General features: G+C 42.9%; 2 protein-coding genes and 1 long non-coding RNA gene across 6 annotated transcripts in view; all 3 read left to right on the top strand.

Moving 5' to 3' along the window:
- The window catches only part of LOC132973573 (uncharacterized), a 226,488-nt gene extending 210,104 nt beyond the window's left edge, over positions 1 to 16,384 (top strand). The window contains exon 2 of the long non-coding RNA XR_009673013.1: positions 15,974 to 16,384. This is a non-coding gene — a long non-coding RNA (uncharacterized LOC132973573). The remainder of the gene's footprint in view (positions 1 to 15,973) is intronic.
- zgc:172145 (Ferritin light chain, oocyte isoform-like) overlaps positions 1 to 24,780 on the top strand; it is a 331,670-nt gene that overhangs the window by 123,887 nt on the left and 183,003 nt on the right. The window contains exons 1-4 of one of the 4 annotated variants that reach the window (XM_061037104.1): positions 11,323 to 11,430; positions 11,526 to 11,708; positions 12,516 to 12,662; positions 14,729 to 15,677. The exons of 2 other annotated variants lie outside the window; for them this stretch is intronic. In XM_061037104.1, coding sequence (XP_060893087.1) covers positions 11,541 to 11,708; positions 12,516 to 12,662; positions 14,729 to 15,022 — 609 coding nt within the window. In that variant the 5' untranslated portion in view covers positions 11,323 to 11,430; positions 11,526 to 11,540 and the 3' untranslated portion in view covers positions 15,023 to 15,677. Of the gene's footprint in view, positions 1 to 11,322; positions 11,709 to 12,515; positions 12,663 to 14,728; positions 15,678 to 24,780 lie in introns of those variants that run through there. One more of the 4 variants, XM_061037105.1, reaches the window with a different exon arrangement.
- myod1 (myogenic differentiation 1) lies at positions 18,654 to 21,776 on the top strand. Its single transcript, XM_061036158.1, has 3 exons — positions 18,654 to 19,424; positions 20,459 to 20,540; positions 21,279 to 21,776. The coding sequence occupies exons 1-3, from the start codon at positions 18,834 to 18,836 to the stop codon at positions 21,506 to 21,508; spliced, it is 903 nt and encodes a 300-aa protein (XP_060892141.1). The 5' UTR covers positions 18,654 to 18,833; the 3' UTR covers positions 21,509 to 21,776.

Below are 24,780 nucleotides of genomic sequence, written 5' to 3'. Positions count from 1 at the left end.
TCCCTTCATATATCCAAACTGCACTTTTGATGGGCATGGTAGTAGGAAAAAAATGATTTTGAAAGCCTGGAAGACACCAACTCCACCATGCCTCAGAAACTGGTTGCATGAACTGGTCTCAGTGATACACATGGAGAAATTGCGAGCTAATGATTCAAAATGTAAACATAAATGGGAAGAATCTTGGGGTCCCTTCTTGCAACATTTGGACTTACCCTGACAACATTTGTACCTGTATGGATTTATCTTTCTTTTCTTGTTTTATTTATGGACATTTCTATTGCGGACAGCTTGGATGTAGCACTAACACATGGATGATGTATAATGATATGTATGCTGTTTGTGTCCTTGGCACAGGGTTTAGATGAACTATTTATAATATGTGTAATTCCTCTCTGGTTGTGAGTGTGTGTGTGTTTGTTTGTTTGTGTGTTCTGGGGTGGGGGTAGGGGTGGGGGGGTTTGTGGGGGGGTTTGTGGGGGGGAGTTTGTGCCATTTGATAAAATAAAAGTCATGACATAAATCCTCTGCGGAGTGATCCTGTATGTGAGGAAAAGGACAAACACACAGATCAAATCCTCCTCCTGAGTCTTGAGACAGGTTTTGTGTCATGGTGGGCTCTCTGGAAACGACCGGTGTGACATCAAAGTGTGAAACAGGAAAACACTCTGGGAGGTTCGGCGGTGTGAAGAGTCCTGATTGGAGCAATTTGACGGTTTGACTCATGTCAGCAGAGGAAACGCTGCTCTTCACTTCACATATTTCATACAGACGCCTGAGGAATTAAAGAAGGAAACATGGTGAAAATACGATGCAACAGGAATATAATCGTAAAAACTCGGCAGATGAATATTATATTGACATGCTTTCTGATGTTTTATTGACGTTTTTAACCAATATTTTAATTTATATTTCTCATTTGGACAGACAGTGGTTGTTGCAGAACTTTATTTAGTGATTCTTCCACATGAATTCAGCTTTATTTTCATCATTTTTAGATCTTGTTTTTGATTAATTAATCGTCCTTTCTTGCGATTTCGCTGACTTTTCTCATTGAGTTAGGACTTTTCTTTGATCTTCAAGAACTTAGAGTATGAAGGCAGAATAAAGCTTCCCCTCACTGTCAAGATCAACAACATGACTGGAGGAACAATTTAAAGAGGGAAGGACTGGGAGCGCTGGTAGTGTAGTGGTAGTAGTTCATAGTTGTAGTTGGCGTTTGGACTCTATGGGGGGTGATGTGTTTGGAGAAAGTCCATTCTGAGCATCAGCAGAATAAATCCCCCCCATGGAGTCCAGACCCTGGTGGTGGAGAAGCTGATGACTTGTTGAGACAGGATGGGTGAAGAATTGATCGATGATGATTCTGTGAAGACAGGCGGGTGAAGGCAGAGAAAGAATCATGTTTAAAAGAGGAGCAGAACGATGAGGGAGGGGCGCCATGAAGTTGGTACCAATCTCTAAATGGTTTATAACATTTGTATTGTTGTACATGTATTTTAATGTATCCTCATATCGTGTTATGAGATTTTATGTAACTGAATGTTGTGCATTTTAATCTGTTTGTTTACACAAAGGCCCAACTGGGGACACGAGTTGGAAATTAACAATAGCTATATACTCTTAATGCCGCACATCAGTTTCATGCTTTGTATTGAAATTATGTTAAATTGCATTGTCCCTATTAAATAAATAAATTCAAATTCAAATATCCAATGACACACCCAAGAAATAACAGCTGAAATGTGAATGAGCGCGCATGAGGGATGAAGTCAAATATAAAGTCTTCCCGACTGAACTTCAGTAGAGCTTAATTTTTACCCCAAAGATCGAGCGAGTTTGTGGAGTGACAAACATGATGAGTCCTTGAGATCGAAGGTTACGGCTGCTGAGAGAACATGGCAGGTCATGAAGTACGGTCTGATAAAGAAAAATGTACCAATGCTCCATCCTTCAAGGACCAAACAATGTGATGCAGCACAACGTCAAGACAACACACTTTTTCATTTCCTGGCAGCATTTTCACTCCTAGCTATCTCCGTTTAGAGATTATATCTGATTCTTTTAAACATTTTAAACAAATACTTCATCTACAATCCTCTGGATTACCTGATGACGATCGTTGAAGCTCCATCTTCACTACTAAACCAGATTTTTTTTCAGTTTATTTAACGTTCTTTGGATAAGTTTTGAGAGCTGTTGAACGTCAAATTGTAAATATTTATTTATTTTGGTGACCTCTCCACATTAAGTTGGATTTTTCTGGCAGTTAATGCCGGTGTTTAAAGATGCTAAGCTTTAAATAATAGTTGTTGAGCAGGAAGAAAATCTGAAAGATAAAAGTGTGAATAAAACGTTTTTCTGTGAGGTCTTTGACCCCGTTGATCAGCCTCTGTCCTCTGTCTCAAATGTCTCCGCTGAAGTTTGGTGGAAGCAAAAGGTTTTTCTAACCACTTCAGGAATGTTTCGTCGACGCTCGGCTCATCATTTGGCCGTGCAGAGGCGTTGATTTTTGAAGGATACTTCACCATTTGTACAAAACGAGAATGTAACAAAGTGTGTGGACCACCAGGACAGGACTCCTCTGAGCCGTCATTAGAATCCAGAGAGGACGCTCCAGAGTCTGTGGGTCTTGGGTTTTTTTTTTCTCAGCTGCTGGTCGTGTCAGAGCTGCCGCCGCTACTGGCCAGCCGGGGGGGCCACCTCGCTCTGTGTGCCTCAAACCCTCCTGGGAGCTCAGCTGGAAGTCTGAGAGGATGCGGGGAATCAAGCGTTCAGTGATGAAGGTAAACACGGGGCTGCTGTGATCTTAGCTGAGGTCTGCTGGAGTCCTGCAGGGCCGAGCTGGAGGGGGTCTACAGCCTGCAGGGACCAGAGCCCACCGGACACCCTGAAGTCATCTCTGAAGACGGAAACACGGACTACACCCAGACTATAAGTCACACAGAAGTTAGCTTTTATATCACCAGCTGGTTTATGAAAGAGAAGGGACAGTGGATAGAGTCAGAGATCAGGGAGAGAGAGAGAGCATGGGGAAGACATGCGGGAAAGGAGTCTTATGCCAGATTCGAACCTGGTCTGCCCGCTTTTGAGAACTTTAGCCTCTGAACATGGGGCGCATGCACTAAACACTAGACTAACGGCGCTCCTTGAATGTTTATTCAATCACAATATTCATCCCCCTTTTTTAAACTTCTTTATTTTTGTGTTTGTTTTTACCCGCTATCTGTTTTGAGAATCTGTTTTGGGGCTTTACTGGAGAGACAGGACAGCGGATAGAGAGAGAGAGAGGTGACATGCAGGAAAGGCCAAACAGGTCGGATTCGAACCCAGGCTGCACGCTGGAGGACTGTAGCCTCTGTCTGGACTCCATCGAGGGGAGAGGTTTTGCTGCTGCCGAGGGTAGACAACATGGATTGCCTGAGCTCCCTGTCGACTTGAAGCGCCATGATCACATGTGAAATAAAGATTTATCTCTGATTCATATTCTTGTCTCTCCTGATTGAAATGTTTTTAAATCTTCACGATGGAGTCCGTTTCTATGCACTTTTCCTCGACCTTCATAAAAACGTTTACCACAAATGTCTTCATTTAAAAAAGCACAAAAACCATCAGCTCTGTGGCGCTTTGGGAAAAAGACAATCTCTTTTTGAATAATTTGCACGGGTTTAGAACGCATATAAGCCTGATATACTTTAAAAGGTCCTGCCATCAGGGTCTCTGTCCTGACTAACAACAAGGTAAAATAACCATAAACAGTAAAATGTTAATGTGGCTAATGATGACGATGACGATGATGATGATGATGATGATGATGACGATGACGATGACGATGATGATGATGATGATGACGAGTACCTAAGAGTGTGAAGAGCAGCAGCAGCAGGGTGTTGACTCAGACGGAGGAGGCTCCTCAGGCCAGCAGGTTAAAGGGTGATGGACCACACAGAGAGGACAGAGAGGAGAGGCTGGCCACACACACACACACACACACACACACACACACACACACACACACACACACACACACACACTGAGTGTAACCTGACGCTCATTAGTCTGACAGTGATCTGCTCTCTGCTCATCACAACATGAACTGCTGTGTAACGACCAGATCGCTGTGTTTACTGCGACCTGCAGATCTGTTTCAAGATTTACAACAAACATCCCAAAAAAACACCCAGCCCCATCCAGTCGATCACTGGGTGGAGAAAAGTATCTGATCCTGCATACAAGCTGCACTGAACATTGCTACTGACTCCCTTTAAGTCTGATACTGTTATAGCTCGATTAGTCAATTGAATTAGATTACTGTCCTTTGCCGACAACAATGCAGCATCCAGTATGTCCTCCTTCTAACTTTAGATTCTGGTCCTGAATGCTCTGGATTTGTTTGGACCAGAGAAGGTAGGCCGTTTTAAGGCGCTAATAAGCTCCACAAGCAGAAACGTGCTCAAACTAGGATCAATATTGGAGATTTTTTTGAAAAATGGAGAGAGGTTAGAACACAGAAAGGTTTACAGACCGATGCAGAGCTGGCTAAACACTGAAGCTTCAGGGTCCACCACATGGCAACCTGCGTGAGCATCGACTCTAGAGAGGAGGGGGGGGAGACAGCTCTCCACAATGTTTAGAATTTGGACTGCAGTACCCATTTTAAGTTACATATTGCTCCTTAAAGATATTACTGTTAGCTTGATTTAAACAAATATATTCAGGAAGAATATTTCTAAATATGTCTTTGTTCTCTGTTTTTTATGCCTCTGTGAAGCACTTTGGTTTAAACATGTTATGCAAACAAAGTTGACATTAACCGTTTCAGTGCTGGAAAGCAGCTAAGTGCATGTATCCAAATACCTTAGGCCACATGAATCATAAGTGTTTAAGCTGGTTTAATGGAACAGATATTGGAGACGTGTTGATATAATATCTGTTCCAGCAGAAGGAGGTGTGAGTGTAACAGCAGCACGTTAGTCAGTGTGACAGTAATCATCCCCACACATGATATCTGGGTCATCGTCACTATTCCTACAATGTGGAGAAACAGGAGATGTTCATCTGTGCTGAGCTGAAGCTCTAAACGTCTGGTCAAAAACAAGCTGCAGGCTGAATAAAAACGACTTTTAAATAATCCTCGTTTTTTTGACCCTCCTGGTTTCAAACCCATGATTGCATTACGGCGTGGATTTGTTAACTGACAGATGGGCGTGTTGTGTCTGTTTGTCAGAGTCAGTAGAAATGTTCGTAGCAGTTTGTAAACACGACATTCAAACTGGGCCCCTCCTCCTCGGATCATCACCACCAGAAGCTCTCACTCACTGCAGGACGTAGTGTGTACTATATGTTTACTGACTGTACCTACACTTGAGAACCTTACCTAACCTTACCTAAAATCCAGTGAAAGGACAGGGTCTCTGCAGAGACAGTCACCACCACACATGTACGGAGGCCCAGAAGGGACGATTGAGACCGCCACTGTTGGCCTTCAAAACTCTGCTTCAGAAACCACTGAAAACAAAAATCATGTTTAACATTTTGTTGCTTCAGTTCAAACTGCATTACTAGGTGACTTAAGAAACTTTATTTAAAAAAAACAAAAAAAAAACAACACAGTTTCATACTCAGGCTGCAGACAATCAGGCCTTGAGTGTGATTTTCCTCCATCACAGTGGTCTAATTTCCCACAGACACCAAACGCCTCACATGCTTAAAGAATGTCTTTTTGCCATCGCTGGATATAGTCTTGTTTTTTTTCAGCGCCCCCTCCTCTAAATGTCATCATTCATCATTGTTTAATTTCTGCCACATAACACTGCGGAATCCATTTACCCTCCATCCCTCCCCGGACCACGCCGCGCTATATTTGTCTCTTTAATGAGGAAAGGGGCATTCCAGAGGCTTTCTGGGTAATCACAGCGTCTGGCACAAAAACGGCCTCTGAGGTATCTCAACGGGCCTCAGCATCCAAACTAACTTTCCTTTCATTTCAGAGGCGAAACGACATCCTTCACAGTTTGTCTGTCTGATGAAGTTTACACCAAAAGAAGCTGGAGCGGTGAGCGCTCATGGGGTCTGGAACGGTGCTGGGGCGGGGTTATGGTCCCGGTAACGAGGCAGACTCTGGTGTCGGGTACCAGCAGTGAAACGGGGCACCGCGGCAGGCTTGGGTGTCCAGTGCTCTGATCAGTAATTGTATTTACCTTGTCTCTTGTCTTCCCTCCATTAAGGGCGGTAATGAGGCGAGTTGTGAGCTGAGGAGTTTGTCTCTGATGACGATCCCGAGGATTCTTAATAGACAGCTGTTGGTGCGGTGTAAAGAGAAGTCCTGCTGATCGGCCTGACAGCTGTGACCTGCTGCAGGACCGAGCCGACACTCTGAACGCCTCTTGTGCTTCTACTGAGCGTTTAAGTCTTATTAAAAACATATTTAAGTTATTTAAGACCTGTCAAGAAGACTGACAGTAATAAGGTCACAAAAAGAAGAGGGAGGTGCTGAGTCTCACCTTAGGGTCAGGTTTGATTTTAGTTTTGAGTTCCCAGAATGCATCTCAGGTCAAACTTCACATTTCTTTGGATCTATAGACCCTTTTAAGTCCTCAGTCTGGATATTAGCTGGAGGCAGTGTTCCCTTATTCCAGTAACATTCCTGGTCCCAGAGAGTAAAGCCCAGTTTCCACTAAGCGGTCTGGTTCAGTTCGGTTCAGTACGGTACCCATTTATTGGCGTTTTCACCGTCAAAAGTTGGGAATGGTCCAATCCAAATGAAGGGATCTGAACCATCCTACTTTATTGGTACCCTTCTGTTGGGGTGCCAAGGGTACCGATCTGATTCTAAATGGTCCCTTTTGTTTACTGTGTCCCTGTTCTTCTTGAACGTTGAACTTAATTAATAACAGGCTATACTGTGTTGGGTTGCTGTGATGTCACACTATTACATAGCTGATGCAGCTATCTCCATCTGGCTTACACTCTGATTAGCAAATAAGGATGAGGCTGGCAACACCAGGGTTTACCGTCCGAACTAAACCAAACAGTACTAACCCAAACTGGACCGCTTGGTGGAAACGGGGCTTTAGTGACTTCATACATTCAGAGAGACTTGTATTTTCTACTAAAAACAACATGTTAGCTATAGTTTGCTAACATGTCTGGAGCGAAGAATGTTTTGCCTGCAGCTAAGCCCCGCCCACCAAAATATCACATTGTTTACAAACACTAAAAGGGTCTATAATAGTCCAAAGAGAATACAGAGCAAGTTCTTGGACAATTTCAGAGTTATGCTGGCGCTAGGCTAGACGATTTTAATAACGTGGAGACCACAGATATGAGGAAAGATTTGAAACATTATGATCCTCCGGACGCACAGACAAGAGAATTCAGACCACAAGACAACACATGGTGTTTGTTGTAACAATTACGCAGACACACGACATCTCACAGAAACTCAGATGATCAAAGGAGAGTACAGAAGCAAAATAAATATGGAGGACATCCACATGAGACGAGACACTAGTGTTGTTGCCATTATTCCACAAGATGCTCTTATTTTTCAATATTGTCCTTGGCTCGTGTCTCAGTTGTGTTTATGTTCGCTGCCATGTTTGTGAGCTGTAAAGGCCCTGACACACCAAGGATGTTCAGGATGATGTGACCAATACAGAGAACCAGATCAGGGTCTTTGTTTCCCTGCAGGCGTCAGGCGATCTTGTTTTTTTCCCGTTTGGTTCTCCAGCTGTTCTGTCTGACGCATGAAGACATGAGGCCCGACATGAGCCCACATTTAAACACCGGGTCATGTGATGAGAGACAGGAATTCAAAATGAGAGGTGGCGTGCGGAGCTGCAGCTTCTTTCAAACAGAAACATGCTTTACACTAAAGCCTGAAACCCTTTGCAATGTGTTCAACACTTCAGCATGTAGCATTAAGGATGTGCACTGCCAACGCTCCCAATGCTACTGTTAGCATAAACAACTTGCCCATGTTACGTCCTTATATTCTTACACCAAACAATAGAAACCTTTGCTGGTGATTCTGTTACTTAAAGGTTTAGCAAACATGATGTGAAACCTTGAAATGAAGCTACAGTTTGATATGAACAGCATCTATAGCTACGGCTAACAGCTATGGCTAACAGCTACAGCTAACAGCTATGGCTAACATTTCTGATTAATAATGCTAAATGGGACAAATGGAAAGGCGTAAATTCAGAGCAAACGTAAATAGGAAATGGTTAAATGTGACTGTTTCTGTTGTCTAATGATACAAAGTGTTTATCAGATGTTGTTTTTTACTGAAACCTGTTAAACTTTCCACTCTAGGCTTGATTTCAGAGGAAAAGAGCGGCCTTGTGAACATGGTGAATAAAACAAAATAATAATAAAATAATAATAATCAAAAATATAAAAACTGTGAGATCCTAACTCTCATATATTTGGATAGAGCAACCGAAGGAGTCAGAGCTGAATTCCACGGCCCTCATTTTGATCTTTGTAAAGTTCTCAGTCTATCTTAAGGTAAGGTTATTAAGAGTTTTTTTCAGTAAATCCACAGTGACATCATCACAGTGACATCATCACCATGACGACATATGTGAAGCTTCAGTCCGACAGAGACGGAGCAGAGACGTTTGTTCAGTCTCAAACACAAACCTGCCCGCAGAGCCGTAAATCTACTGTGTGCGTGTGTGTGTGTGTGTGTGTGTGTGTGTGTGTGTGTGTGTGTGTGTGCGCGCGCGCACGTGTGTGTGTGTGTGTGTGTGTATTCAGGACAATACAGTGGTTGTAGTGTGTTGGTGGTTTACAGCAGGCAGCAGGTGTGAAGGCAGACACCTCTCCTGTCAGTCTGCTCATTTCAGGCTTATTAAGTGCTCTGTGTGTGTGTGTGTGTGTGTGTGTGTGTGTGTGTGTGTGTGTGTGTGTGAGAGTGTGTGAGAGTGTGTGTGTGTTTGTGTGTGTGTGTGAGAGTGTGTGTGTGTTTGTGTATGTGTGTTTGTGTGTGTGTGTCTGTGTGTGTGTGTGTGTGTGTGTGTGTGTGTGTGTGTGTGTGTGTGTGTGTGTGTGTGTGTGTGTGTGCTCGATTTGAGGCTTGTCACAACCGAAGATTTGTCCAAAAAATCCTTGAGTGTGTCATGACAATGCGATCATTTTACTTCTCCTGATCCAACCATGTTTGATATTTATGATTCCAGGTTAGGCTGCCTCTGACAGATTACCCCGAGTAGCCAATGAGAGCGTGCAGACCGGGAAGTGTCACAAACTGGAAGTTGCGTACTGTTACAGCTCACAAACATGGAAGTGAACATAAACACAACCGAGCCCCGAGTGTCTTTATAACGTCTCATGAAGACAAGCCACACAGCCAGCTGACCACGTCCATCGTCCTCCATGTTTGTTTTTCTTATGAAGTCACGTTTGATCCTGTGAGTTTCTGTGAGATCTCATGTCTGTGAAATTGTTACTACATACAGCAGGGGTGAGGTCTCGCAGAATGGCTGAATCCTCTAGCATCTGTGTCGCTGATAGCCTAGCTGTTATGTCGAGTACCCCATGTGAGTCCTCAACGCAGCGGCCTTGGGTTCAAAAAGCCAATCTCTGCCTTTTGCTGCTTATCATCCCCGACTCTCTCCTCCCAACGTATCCAGTCTCTCTTCAGCTGTCCGATCTAATTAAGGCAAAAAGAAATCGTCTTTAGTGTGTAGCCCACTTCAGGAGAAGACTGAGGCCGAAGCAGAAGTGTTGTTTGCATTCAATCGGTTGTGGGCTTTGTTTTTTTACATTTTGTATTTTAATGTCTTTTTTCTGATTTTTCTGTTTCTGTGTGAAACACTTTGAGTTGCTCATATGTCTCGATAAATTGATAAAAGTATCAAACTTGATGCCTCTTCTTGTGGTCGTTATCAAACTGGACGGTGTCGCTGATGTTGTGCACAGATCATCAGTCGTCTCCCCTCGTTCAGAGGCGACCTCCTGGTTCCTCCTCCTCCTCCTCTCCTGTTTGAGCTCGGGATGAGTGACGGGAGGGGCTGCTCGCTCTGCAGGGGGGGTCAGCTGTTCCAGGAGGGAAGAAAGACCGACTCTCAGCCTGGAGCAACCCCGGGGTCATGGGGACTCGCACCCTTGACCCGACCCTCAGACACCTCAGCGATCACCTGGAGTGGACCTGAGGAGCAGTACAGGAAGCTGCAGGAGGCCTGACAGAGGCTGTGATACGTCTGTCAGGGTAACTGTCCCTGAAATGGTAAATATGTCTGTTGCTTAAGACTCTAAACAAAGTCAAAATAAACTTTTTAATGAATTACTGCAGTAAAAAAAAAAAAAGTAAAGGCCTTAAAATGTTAAAAAGTAAAAATCTACCTTCTGGAGGACGTTTCTACCTGCTGTTTCTGTGCAAAGCCAGCCTCACCTCCTGTTTCATAAAAATAACTTCATATACACTGAACTTAAAGGCAGCGTTGGTAATTTCCTCCAGATCCACGTTTTCAGATTTTGGTTGAACTTGTCTTTAGGTCCTGACAGAAATTAATAACTCAAAAGGAACAAAGAAAATCCGTCATCTGTATCAGTTGTAAGGCTGTAAAAACTTTGACCAATGTCTGCCACAAGGTACCAATCTGATGAACCAATCAGACGCCTCCCTGTCTCCCTGCTCGTTCTCAACTCCTTGTGTACTCTAGCCCACACTCAAAGCACGTCACCGATGACGGAGTTTATACTGTGAGTTGTGAGTCTGTGTTGTGATCAGTAAAATAGTCACTTTTTTGTGTGTGACTGCAATGAGCTTATAAGATGCAAAAATCGGACAGTCTGCAGGACGCTTAAGACTTGACTTGTGGCCTTCTGGAGGGACACGACCCTCAGATTGAAAACTACCAGACCGAACTTTCAAACTGTGCAGATTTAAAAATCTAATAAAGTATGAAAAGTAAAATGCCTCCTTCTACTTTTACTCTCATGCAGAACTTTTACTCTTAATGGACTCTTGTCGTCATGGTAACGTGCTGTCAAACTTCACTGACAGGTGGAGCTGCAGGTAACCTGTGAGCTTTAATTAAAAGTGTCATTAAGAAGTGTGCGAGCTTACAGCTGATGATCCTTCAGGTTAAAGCTCTTCAGCTCTTTAGTCAACTCCAGAGTCATCATGATGAAGAGGAAAACACACAAAACAAGACAAGAAAATATATATTAGCCTACTTTGAAAGGTTTCATGCATCTTTTACTGCAGATTTGAGACACTGCAAAAGCTGAAAGAAAAAAAATCCAAAACATGTATGAATACATTTCAGTTATTTGACCTTTAATTTCATAGTGGCTGCAGCTCTGAGCTCAAACGCACCGGATGAACTTGAGCAGCTGACCGGGAAACAGTTGATCCATGCGTGCTAAGTTTATCCTCTGTTGACGGTCGACTGGAAGAGGACGCGTTTCACTACCGTACGCTACGTTTTATCTTCATTATCTCTAATCAGATTTGGCTCTGCCGGTCGGTGAGTGTGTCCGGACTCCTCTCCTCCTCCTGGATATTTTAGTGAGCGGGTGGTGTCATGGCTGAGCCCGCGGGAAAGCGGTTGAAGAGCAGCCTGCCGCTGTGCAGAGCGCACCGGAGCTCCGGGGGCAGCCGGGCCAGACACAACCTGCAGGCCGCCGTGGAGGAGGCTCTCTGCGGGGTGAGCAGCCTGCTGTGGGACGGAGCGTACCGGCTGAAGGCTCTGGTAGGAGACTCAAACATGCAGCACTGACAGATTAAATACTTTCTATTTATAAAAATGACAGAGGGGATTTACTAGAAGTGTGTCATCAGTTGTGGGATGTCTTTTAATTGGGGAGACCGGGGTGTGTTGTGACACTTCACACCTGTGATTGACAGATCTGATATTAGTGATTCCTGCATAGTAAAGGTGTTTCAGGTCTTGGCTTTAAATAGACTTCCCTTTAATTCCTAAAACCTTTTTTAACACTAAGATATAAACCTTCCAATGCAATCTTTTACACCTGTTGGAAACTGTCGGTACTACCAACCTTGTGCAGGTTGTAAGGTGTAAACATTGTATTACTCTAAGGCACAGTCGATTCCAGCGCCAGGGGGCGCTCAATCAATATAATAACAGAAGAGGACTTCGAGGCTGCGGGGAATCATGGGAGTTCTCTCTGCTTCTCCCACCCCCACCCCCCATCACAGATGAAAACGACCTCTCGGTTGGCCGTAGTTAAGATGAAATGTGCTTAACCGACCTGAGGAAGAGAATATGTTTACCTGCGAGCTAATGTATCCGAGTATAATTTACACGAGCCTTAAAAAAACTTTTAAAATATATTGAAATTTTGGTAGAAAACTAAAATTCTCCATGCAATTTTCTCTGATTTTGCTAAACAAACATATGATTATGGATCTAAAATACTGTTGAATGTAGAGCAGGATACTTTTATTAACACTTTTAGAATCACTTGAACTGAGTAAATTTTAAAGTTTTGTAAATGTGCAGAGTTCCCCTTGCCAATCTTTGTTTTTTCTTCTGCAGGCCAGTGTGTTCGAGCGGGACGATGTCGCTCTGCCCTGGGTCGCTTCTTTCTTCCACCAGGAGGCGCTAAAGCAGGAGGAGGAGGCCGAGGCCATGATGGGATACCTGGCTGAGAGGGGGGGCAACTTCTGCAACAAGGACATTCAGGTGGGTTTGAAATTATAGACTTCACTTACCACAGCATGTTTATTTTTTTTTGTATCGGCATGTTAGAGGAAAATGGTGGCCACATGTTGAATTAGATATTTACAATCGATTAGCATTAAACCTGCGTTACTTGTAGCGACTTTAATCTAAAAGCCACTCTTCTTCCTAGCAGCTGTAGGAAGTGTTCGTTAGCATTAGCTCTAACCAGCTCTGTAGGCTATTTAACATTTAATACACAAAGTAATCGCTAATTACTGGAGGTAATACCACAACGTAAATACATTTTTAAAAAAAGGTCCGATGATTTTTTTTAGGACTGCTTACTGCTAGTTCTTGCTGAGGTATTAGCAGCTCTGTGGGTGCAGTAAGGCGGAAGATCGGGTCACTTTTACACCCAAAAGTTGCACTTTTGTTTAGCTTCATGCGCCGCTGAGCAGCTTTCTTTGGATGAACTGAGGTCAGCTTCTGATGCTGTATCCATTCTCTAATACAGAGAGAGCTGTTTTCAGTGGGTCGTGAATGAGTGACTGGAATAAAAAAAAAACGTGTCATAAAGTCTATGAAGCGCTCTTAAAACATGTTGGTTCTGTTCTGTTTGTTCCGTCACATGTTTGGTACCATCTGAGGTCCAAACTGCACTTTGTCTGCATTCAATACATCTGATTGGTTAAAAATAAAAAAGGAATGTGGGTCACTATTTTTACGAAGGAGTTGGTGGGGTGTCCTCAGGCTAGACCATCAATGCTCCAGACAGACACGGGATGAGGGGCAGCCATCATGTAAAGGAGAAACAATCCTTAATAATTACATGATAATTATTTCAAATTATCAGAAGAACATGCAAAATAATGAAGAATTGTCTCTCATGTTGTATTATTGGACTTTGGATGTCTTTGTTGGTCGTTACGGAGCTAATTAAAAAAACTTAATGTACTGTTTGGTTTTAATCTCCAACAATGTGTCGAGGAATATCGTGTCTATAACTTCAGCTGTCGGAGGATTCTCCTGACGACAAAAGATCAATAATTAAATCTGTGGAGCAGCGATATCGTTCGTATGTCAGAAGAGAACAAACGTGCAGAAACAAAAGTTATTTTTCACCGCTGACACCCAGAAGTCAGTGAGAGTTCAGGGTCAAGAGCATTTGTTGCCCTGAAAGCTGCCTCAGCAGGCAGGGTGGGGGGTGGGGGGTCGGGGGTCGTTCAGATGATCTGGTATGAAGAGTTGATTTGTGGATCCATTTTGAAACTAAATTTATGATCTGAACTTTATCTGTGAGACAGAGAAGCTTCAGTCTGTAACAGCGTTCTCGTTTTACTCCGACACAAAACGCCCCTCTGGAGGATTTATTCCACCTCCTGTGCCATCCTTCATGTTGTCAGAGCAGGTGTCTTCTCCAGCTCTCTCTCTCTCTCTCTCTGTTTCTTTCTTTTTTTTTCAAACTGGAAGAGATCTTATTTTGTAAAGAAGCTCTTCATTTAGTGTCAGGCGTTAGCGATAGGAAGGGGGCGGGCGGGGGGCTGGAGGGGGAAGAGGTTAAACCCCTGGAGACTTGGCCCAAAGCCGGTCAGGGTGTACATTCCCCCCCCCCCCCCTGAGTTCCGGAAAATTGGCGAGATTAATGCTGCGGCAGAGGGACGGTGGTGCTGATGGCGTTTCCAGATGGTCAGCAGTGGCGTTGGCGCGTCTCAGCGTGGCCTCCGACCGCCAGCCCGGGTTTATGAGTCGTGTAAAATCGTTTCGGGGCCGAGGCCTCGAGCCCAGTCAGCGGCAGTTTGGGACACCTTGTTATCCGTCTCCCAAGTGTCGTGCACCTCGGAGAGGACAAACCGAGGCCGTTACTGCTCGCCAAAGTTTGATTCTTATTGGCCGTTTTGTTTTTTTAAGGATGGCTGTAAAGTAAACCGTGTTTCTCCCACTGCCCAGAATAAATGTGATTGTCAAACTTCGGGTCCAGCAGCTGATAAGTTTCCCGTCCTGAGCGTGATGTCAGACGTCCGCTGTGTCTATACACAGTCAACAGATTCCTGCCTCTCATGCTGTTTGTATGTATCCGTTGTTTTCAGAAGCCGGGCTGCGAGGTGGTCCTCGCCGTGTTACCCGCTCTGGAGCTGCTGATGCTCCAGCTGAAGGAGGAGGCCGACGTCCTGGTCGCTCTGAGCCAGCTAGCCCGTCACCACGGAGACCCGCACACTGCCAGCTTTGTGAAGAGTCACTTCCTGTCCCCTCGAACGGACCGACTCAAGCTAATCGGAGACCTGCTCACCAGCGCCCGGCGGCTGGGCTGCACCAATGACCAAACGGCGGGGGGGTTCGGGGAGTACATGCTGAATGAGCTGCAGGACGAGCTCACAAGATGATCGAGCTCTAACAGTCGAAGAAGAAGACTTGATTTGACCGAGAACAAAGTTAGATTTCATGATTTTCTGAAGGACCAGCACAACATCTTTAGACACCAGCTTGACAAAGAGCAGCCATGAAAAATGATTTGGTTTCCTATCGTAGAAGGATGATGTAATCCGACTGGCAATTGGGAATTTCTGACTTCCGAGATCAAATGGAACGAACCAAGAAGGTTGGAGAGGAAGGGGTTAATGACGCTACAATGCTAACTGCTGTAAATGTTTTTATTTTTTTATTTCTGCACACCTTCAGAGACAAAGATTTTTAAAAAAAGACAGGAATTGGAAAACTGTTATCCAAAGAAATCTTGTGAAATCCTTTCCTGTAAGATATGTTTTTTAAAACGCTTTGAGGAAATCAAGTGACGACAAAGAACAAAACAGGACACAATATAGTTCCCAAAGAAAGGTCACATATTCTGTAAAATCCACTTCACCATGTTTCTCTAACTCTAATATGTGTCTCTAGTCTGTCTGCAAACCCCCCAATATTGAGAAAAGTCCATCCTCTCCGTCTTTTGCCTGCTCCACTTTTCAGAAAATGTGTGCTCAAACAGGCCGTTTGGAGATGTTCCCTTCATGACATCACAAAGGGCAGTAACCCCTCCCCCAGGTGGGTGACACTCCCACAGCTAGGTGTTTGTTCTGCCCTCTGAGTCTGCCTTCTCACAGTAAACAATAGGACATGGAGCGAGGAAGACCGAGACACCCAAGTCCTTCCAGAGAGGGGGCGTGGTCAGACACAGCTCATTTACATTTAAAGGTACAGACACAGAAACAGCCTGTTCTGAGCAGGGCTGAAATAGAGGGGTTTATAGACATGATCAAATACAGGATCAGAGTGGATTTAGAACAAGAAACTTCACACACATGTTTTGAGGAGCTCTGAGACTTATTTACACTGAAGAGGAGGAGAATATGTGACCTTTAACCCTTTAAGATGTTTGTATTTTCCTCACAGTTTTCTGCTTCTGTCTTCTGTGAAGTGACTTTTTTATTCCGATACATAAAAGGCGTCATATTTTTATGAACTACTCAACATGTTCTTTATTCAGAACTTGTCTTTTTCATGTTTCCTGACTGATGTCCGCACAGAGTTCCACTGAGAAGACGAAGTTATGACAGATTTTGGTAATAGATTCTGGATTGTTTGTCTCTTGTTTTGTCTCAAGTTTGAGTTTGTTGTGCACTTTCTTTGCAGAGAAATATCAGGTCAGTATGTCATCTTTCCTTCATGTTTTGATTCTTATGTCACCTTGAAAAGTCTGAAAATGTTCCACAAACACAGTTGAATCTTTTAAATAAAGTTTTTTTCCAGCACTTTAGTTTCTTTCAACAATCCCTTTGCATGTGTCGAGCACTAACATGACATGAAAAATGATAATTTTACAGTTTATTTTCAGACTGAACAAGTTGTATTAAGTTATCACCGAGGAAAAAGCCTTGCATTTAAAGACCTGTCGATCATTTCTGGAGCGAAAGCGATAATCCTTTGAGAGCAGAGGGTTTGAATATTTCCTCAAACACTTGAAGCATCCGCTGCTTCGACCCGTCCGTCACGTTTGACTGGCAGAGGCTGATTGGTTGTTCAGCTCAGGGGCAAAGAGGAAGAGCTGATGACGGTCCTGCTGTGAGGGTTGTGGCTGCAGGATCTGCTCTGCAGCGCCCTCCAGCGGTGGGTCTTGTGTACTGCAGGCTGCACGGCTCTGATTGGACACTGCTGCGTGTTTGATTAAAATAGATCTGGATGGAGAGAGGGTGCAGTAATGTGACAGAGAGAGGAGAGGGGAGGAAGTTAATGACGCTTTAATTGGTCTAAAAATAAAATGTAATGACATTTAACTTCAATGCACGATTTAAACTCTTTACAAAAAAGTCTCAGGTGGAGAAAGATGCTGAAAACAAGCCAAGTATGAAGTCTTATTTTACTAAATTTGGACGTGAAGTCTGTTAAATACCGCCAATATAAAAGAAAAATAAGTCAAACGTTCCACAGAGCTGTAAACCTGGTCCTGATTCCACAAACATGAACACAAATGATACAAGTGATATCACCAAGCTTTTTGGTGAACTTCTTCATAAAAATGAAAGACTACACCGTACTCTTATAATTTTGTTACGCAGTGACAAAAATCTCTGGAAAATCTCTTTTCCAGAAACAATTAATTTAGTATTACTTTATACTTTTTAATTTTCAAATTATTGAAAAAAATGTTCTGTGAGGTGCAGCTGTGGCTCAGTGGTAGAGTCGGTCGTCTCTTAACCGGAAGATCGAGGGTTCGATCCCCAGCTCCTGCAGCTACATGTCTGATGTGTCCTTGGGTAGGACACTTAACCTTAAGTTGTTCACACTGCTTCGGTGGCAGCGTATGAGTGTGATGAGTAACTTCTGATGGACTCTTCACTCAGCAGCCTCTACCATCAGTGTGTGAATGTGTAGGTGTGACCTGCAGAGTGAAAGTGCTTTGAGTAGTCAGAAGACTAGAAAATAAATATATATATAACAAGCTCAAGTCTGTTTACATCAGGCTGGGATTTGTATTTAAACCTTTCAAAATAAAACATTTTAATTGTTTGTAAACACAAAGCATGTCAGCATAAATAAATGTGCATATGATGATGACGTAAATAAACGAGTTTATAAGTGAACAGAAGCACAGTGGGGATGTTTATTTTGCTGAGTTTATACTTCTGGTTTCTCGTCCAAAGACAGCAGGTAGCATCGTGGTTAGTGCCCAATGTACGGAGGCTGTAGTCCTGTAAGTGGACGGCCCAGGTTCAAATCCGACCTGTTGCTGCTTCCCCGCATGTCAGTCCCTCACTCTCTCTGATTTCGGTCTCTATCCACTCTCCTACCTCTTCAATAAAAGGACCAAAAAGCCCAAAGTAAATCTGACACAAAATAAATAAAATTGAATTTGTTTTATTTTGAAGTTGACTATTTCGATCTGGTTCTGTTTTATTGTTATGAGCCTTCGGGGACCTTTTCCCCCCGCAGGATCTTTAATGTTTAGTTTGCGTTCTGTAATTTTGTGACTTATTTATCATCTTGTTGTTTTTATGTTCATTTTTTTTTATTGTTTTCTTTTGCTTGATTGTTCAGCTCGTATGTCTCGTTTTGTTGATTTTAAATATTCTTATCTTTCATTCTCTCTTTCCCTTCTTAATGTAGACCAGGGCCTCGGAGCTGAAGAGGCCTCATCGTTACATTTTTTATTTCTGTTTCTGATCATTTACAAAGCAGCACATTTCATGTTGTGGATCTCAGTGCCAGATTCCCCTCAGAATCATAATATCTATCATCATCATAATAAATACGCACAGAGGGATATAGGCTACGTTGTGATATAAAACGTGCTTTTTCTTTCCTTGATTCATCGTTTCTCTGAGTGAGCACGTGTGAGCTCCCCGCTGTGTGAGCAGCACTATATTATCCTGCTCTTACTGCTCTGTTAGGGGTAATTGTACACTAATTACCGTGAAGTTGTAAACTCCTCCTGCTGCAAGCTGATTGGTCAGTCCTCAGTGGACATCACGGAGCTGGCCCCGCCCCCCGCGTGTGTCCCAGGTATAAGACTGTCCAGGTCAACAGCTGAGAGGGCAGAACAGTTTGTGACAGGACTCCAAATTCCCCTAACAGTCAGAGTTTCTCTCTCATTGGTCCTCCTCTTCTTCTTCTGCTGTCTTTAAAAAAAGTTTGCTTTTGGTCTGATCACTGGTCTGTGTCTGTCTCTGGATTTTTTCCTCCTGGCTGAGTTTGGACTGAACCATGGAGCTGTCGGATATCTCTTTCCCCCTCCCCTCCGCAGATGATTTCTATGACGACCCCTGCTTCAACACCAGCGACATGCACTTCTTCGAGGACCTGGATCCGCGGCTGGTCCATGTGGGCCTGCTGAAGCCGGACGACTCCTCCTCTTCACCCTCTCCCTCCCCTTCCTCCTGCTCCTCTTCCTCGCCGTCCTCTCTCCTGCACCTCCATCACCACGGCGAGGGGGAGGACGACGAGCACGTCCGGGCACCGAGCGGGCACCACCAGGCGGGCCGCTGCCTGCTCTGGGCCTGCAAGGCCTGCAAGAGGAAGACCACCAACGCGGACCGAAGGAAGGCGGCCACGATGCGCGAGCGCCGGCGGCTCAGCAAGGTGAACGACGCCTTCGAGACCCTGAAGCGCTGCACCACCGCCAACCCCAACCAGAGGCTGCCCAAAGTGGAGATCCTCCGCAACGCCATCAGCTACATCGAGTCCCTGCAGGCGCTGCTGCGCGGCGGACAGGACGACGGCTACTACCCGGTGCTGGAGCACTACAGCGGGGACTCTGACGCCTCCAGCCCCCGCTCCAACTGCTCCGACGGCATGGTGAGTTCAGGGGCAGACAGTATTAAAAGAGGGGGAGAGGGTGGAGGAGAGTCAGGGCGCTTTAGTGGAGTCTGTGTATGTATCCAAATGTCATCCTGCGCGCCTATACGCACGGAACGTTTTTGCTAAACACCAAATCTGAGTTGTTTTTATTTAGAGTTTACTCTTAAATCATTTCCTCATTTTTTTTAACTGATCTGCTCTACAACTTTGTGGAGTCGAAACGCTGTTTTTTTTAATATTTTCAGGTTGTATTGTGGCCTCTGAAACTCGGTTCCCTTTCGAGTTTTTATTCTAATTCTGTTTCACTTTCTCAAAGCCACTTAAACGTCGCCTCCTTTTTATTATGTCGAAACTATTCGAGTCTTTTCTCCCTCCAGGAGTTAAAAAAAATAATTTGTAATTTAGATAAAATAAAAACGGAAAACTTTAAATTCAGTTTACACTTTTAGTTTGAGTGAAGCTTCCTCTCTGCGATGGAAACTCAAATTCTGGATTTCGTTAGATCGCATTTAATTCTGTAAACAACAGGCTGATTTCGATGTTAATATATTTAATTAACGTGTTTTTTAAATTAATAACATGTCGCGAATTTTCACGTGCATCAATCATATATTTCAAATTAAAACACGGAGGTTGGAGGCAAAGTATTTCAAATGTAACGAAATAAAATAGATGAACTCGTAGTTACGTGTTGTGGATAATATCAGGGAGTATTTATATTATTTGATTTACGATTTAATTAAATAAAAAAAGATAGTATAGTATAAATTATTAATTCATCCGGAATAATTGTCATATTTTTTTCTAAGATTTTCCCCTCAACACGTCAGTGATGCGTTTCAAGTTAATTAGATTTTAAAAGTTAATTATTTTATTTAATCTCAGTGCCGTTCCGCGTTGTAAAATGCCGTAAAGTGTGTTTTTTTCTTCTTCTTGTGCTTTTGCACATGCACATTCGTTTAGTATGAAAGGTGCTAAATAAATAAAGCTTGATTAATATTTAATGTGTTTGTTTGTTTCTCCCTCTGCAGGCGGACTTTAACGCGCCGAGCTGTCAGTCCAACAGAAGAAGAAGTTATGAGAGCAGCTCTTATTTCTCAGAGACTCCAAAAGGTGAGAAACCTGCAAATAACAGGCTTTATTTATTATAATGCTAGCATGCTAATTAGGACACTAATGAAGCTTTGGACTGAGTGATTCATCCTGTTGGTAAAAAACACAGATGAACAAAAAAAGGGCAATAAAACTGGAAAGATGAAGAGTGTACTTCTTCTTCAGGCTGCACCGCTGACTTCCCTGATTTGTACAGTTTATTATTCTGACTCTCACTCGTTGCTAATTCTGTTATTTCTATTCTTGAATTTAATTCTATATTTGCTGCTTCTATATCGTCTTTAATAGCGACTGTGACGACAGACTTTCCAGCTGGGATTACTAAAGTTATTCAGATTCTAAAAAATCCAAAAAGATTTGATTCTGGTTAGAAAAACGTCACAGATGGCCTAGCGGTTATGTTGCACCCCCCCATGTACAGAGGCTGTAGTCCTCATTGCAGTGACCGTGGGTTCGAATCTTACCTAGGCCCTTTGCTGCACGTCATCCTTCCAATATTTTTTGTCTCTCTTCAGCTGTCCGATCTAATGGAGGCAAAAATAGCCCAAAAAATATCGTAAAAAAAAAAGTCACATAGGAAGAATGTTTGATTTGAGACATCAACAGATTAGATTTCTGTTCCTTTGTTTTTAAAAGTAAACATGGCGTTTTAAAGATGTTTTTCTCCCTCCGCCTTGACTCAAAGATATTCCAGAGATCATATTTCAGTCATTAACTCTGTGGTTCTGTTTCGTGCAGGCGGTCTGAAGAGCGAGAGGAGCTCAGTGGTCTCCAGTCTCGACTGTCTGTCCAGCATTGTGGAGCGGATCTCCACTGAGAGCAGCAGCGGCGGCACCCTCCTGCCCGCCGCCGACGGCTCTGGCTCCACGCCCACAGACCCCGCAGGAGACGCAGCTGCTCCAGGATCCGTCCAGATCCCCTCCCCGACCGCCAACCAGGACCCCAACCTGATCTACCAAGTCCTATAGACCCTCACACCTGGGACGTTTGCACCAACAACACACTGTACAGTCGTTAAAACACACACACGAGTTTAAAGTTATTGTTTTAATTTATCGAGCTGAACTGAGACTTCACTTCCTGTTTGCATCGGCAGAAGAGGCTTATAGCGTCACCTCTCCTCGCCTGTTCTTCGTCCTCAAGCTGAAATATGGAAGATCAATCCTGCCAAAAAAATAAGTCAAAAAACATCTTATGACCTTAAACATTTTAACACATTTTAAGGCCCTTTATAAATCTCAGGGGCCTTTTTAAAAAAAAGTCCAAACTAGAAGAGTTTGTTTTAAAAATCAGCTGGTGATGTTTAGTATTTTATCTTAATGTTTTTAGTCTTAAATCAGCAGCTTTAAAATTAAAACTTAATTAAATTATGAAATAAATTAAATAACTAGTGTAAAACATGCTTTTTTTCAGGATTAAATTGTTGGATTTTTTTTGTCGGTCAATTTAAAAATAACTCAGTCGGCAAACCATCCAGCCAAAGTTACTATTGTGATTTTGAGAAAGTACGGAAGCCCTAATTGGACACCCCTCCATACATATTATTTTACACTTTCCCGATGATGAGATCAAATAACCGTTATTTATCCCACAATGGAGAAATGTACAGCGTTTCCGCAGCAACAGAGCCCAGATGACTATTAACCAGATGAGAGCTGATAACATGTTATTTATCCCGTCATCGCGAGATTGCAACGCTGGCTTTCCCCTGATACAGACTTAGTTTTTCAAGATGTTGTTGTGACAGAGAAACCCACAAATAAACGAGTCGAGATCTCAAGAAAGCAACCGAAATGTTCTCCTTATCAAAAAAAGTAGCGATGCATGTCCTCATCGGGCTTCCGTAGAAACGTTAAATTTCCTATAATTATCATTCCAATTTTTTTTTTCCAATTTCTGGCATGAATGACCTTCCATACATTCAGCAGATTTAAACCCTCAGATTATCTTTTTTTATCTGATGTGTTTTGTAGTTTGGACAAAACCACTTGCATGCTGGGAAATGTAGTTCCTCTACGTTGTAACAGCATTACTCACGAGTATTAATCAGTTCAGTTCCTGCTGTATTTTCTTTTTTATTCTTTATTTAAATTATGAAAAGTCGTATTTAAAGAAGCCGAGTCGTTCAGGTGGATTGTCTTCCTGTTTGTGTTTCTGGTTTATTCGATGAAGTACGGAGGCCCAAAAAGGACAAAAAAACATCCACTTACATTCCTCCACGTTCGTTCATTTGAAGTCTGAAAAGCCCCAGCTGTTCAATTCCCTCAGGACAAGAAACAATACTAACACAAGTACTTAAACCACATTAATAATAATAATTAACCACATGTAAAAAAACAAAACAAAAGTAAAGGTTCAGACCTCCAAGTCAAACTTAAAATAATCTCAGTGTTGTTTTCACTCACTGCAGCGGAGGACCATTTTTCTGTTTGTGTAAATATTCTGTAAATAAGAGGCGATTTGTTCCAAGTGAAAAGTGTTAATTATGTATTTAATGTTTCCGTCTGTTTGTTGTGAAAATGTTAAACTTTATATTTATACTTCTGAAAACTGAGTGACAAATAAATGAACTTATTTATACTAAAACACACGACTGATATCTCTAAGTTTGATGTTAAAAGAATGTGCAACTTTTTGATCCAGTAGATGTCGCCCAGCATGAAACTATAACAAACTGCTGTTTGGCCACACCTCCTCCATACTGAAGCCTCTGCTCTCCTCCAGAGGTTCAACTGTGTTGAGTGAATAAATCCAGAAGGCCTCATTTAGGATTCCAGCTTTTAACCGCTTTACAAGTCGAGTGAAGTCAATTGGATGTGTTGATATTTTTCATTTCAAACATGTTTGTCGTTACGTTCCCAAGATGGTGAGGGGACGAGGGGAGTAACAATAAAAATGGAACATCCAACACAAAATAAAACAAAAGAAACTATGAACGAAGGCGTCTTGTCATAAAACCCCAGGGATGGCGATTAGTTTTCTCCTGGTGCTGAGGGGGAGCTTGACTCATATGTTGGGGTGCCATGAATAGTCGATTTTCATGAATTCATATTTACTTTTTAAATTCTCTCTTTTTTTTTCAAATAAAGCAGACACACGTGGGGGGGCTTAACCAGAGTTAAACAGATTTATGATGGGGCTATAGTGCTTGGACAACTCCCTTCTTCCACTGAAGTCGAAGATCAGCTCTCGCGTCCACACGATGACTGCATGACCTACTCGCTCTGCTCTCTCCTGCTTTTTATGTTGAAAAAAGGTCAAGACCTCTGATTGCATGTTGATATCAGGTGAGCTGCAGTGGGGAGAGCGCCAACCAACAGGAGAGGGAGAGAGAGAAATAAACACACACACACTACGGCATGTAACATTCATGAAATAAAATAATAAACATTTTTCTTCAGCAAAGATTGAACAAAAAGAACCCAATGGAAAATATTAAACTATTTACCGAAACGACAAAACTGACTGTCATATTCAACACGAAACAAAATAAACCTGTTTAAGTTAGTTATTACATTTATTTACAGTCAATCTCGTTTTCAGTTCAGCTTTGAGGCATTTGTCTTTAAACTTCGAGTGGAACTGTTGGAACTGCTGAACATTCAGCTTCAACCTGTTGACTGTTTTCACATCACAGAGCAGCAGCTCCCTCTTGTGGTCGCTCAGTAGAACTGCAGCTGAGGGTGAATGTTTTGATGACTCATCCGTTTTGATTTGATGAAGGATAAGAGTTATTCACAATAAGGCGTGTAACTGACATGATTGACAGGCGGGCGCGGTGTAACGGTTTGTCAGGAGGTTCAAAACCCACCTCAGCTCCAGCTCTCAGTCTGTCGTTAGGTTGACTGAAAGTTAGACTGAGACAGCATTTCCAGCATGGAGACCGCCTTCGATGACAGACGGGGGACGGCACTCAGGCTTCAAACATTAATATTTGTAGAATGGTCTTTAACTGTTTTTATACGACACTTTCATATTTTATAATTTAATTTAAAAACTATTCCTGATTAATTATTTTTATTTGATTCTATTTATAAACTGGATTACAACAGTCTTGGTACACTTGCACATTTTCTTTTATTGATTTATTTTTTGTTTTATCCCTTTATTGAAGTGACAGGAGCGTGAACAGACTCTGATTTTGCCCAAGATTTCTGCCTCTGAAGGTCTGACTTCCCTTCCTTTTTGTGCACCAAACAAGCAACTTCATGCTTGTCTGACAACACTCCTGATCCGTTTT

Source organism: Labrus mixtus, chromosome 4 (assembly GCF_963584025.1).
Source record: "Labrus mixtus chromosome 4, fLabMix1.1, whole genome shotgun sequence".
Taxonomy (NCBI): Eukaryota; Metazoa; Chordata; class Actinopteri; order Labriformes; family Labridae; genus Labrus; species Labrus mixtus.
This window is presented reverse-complemented; position numbering and strand designations above follow the sequence as displayed.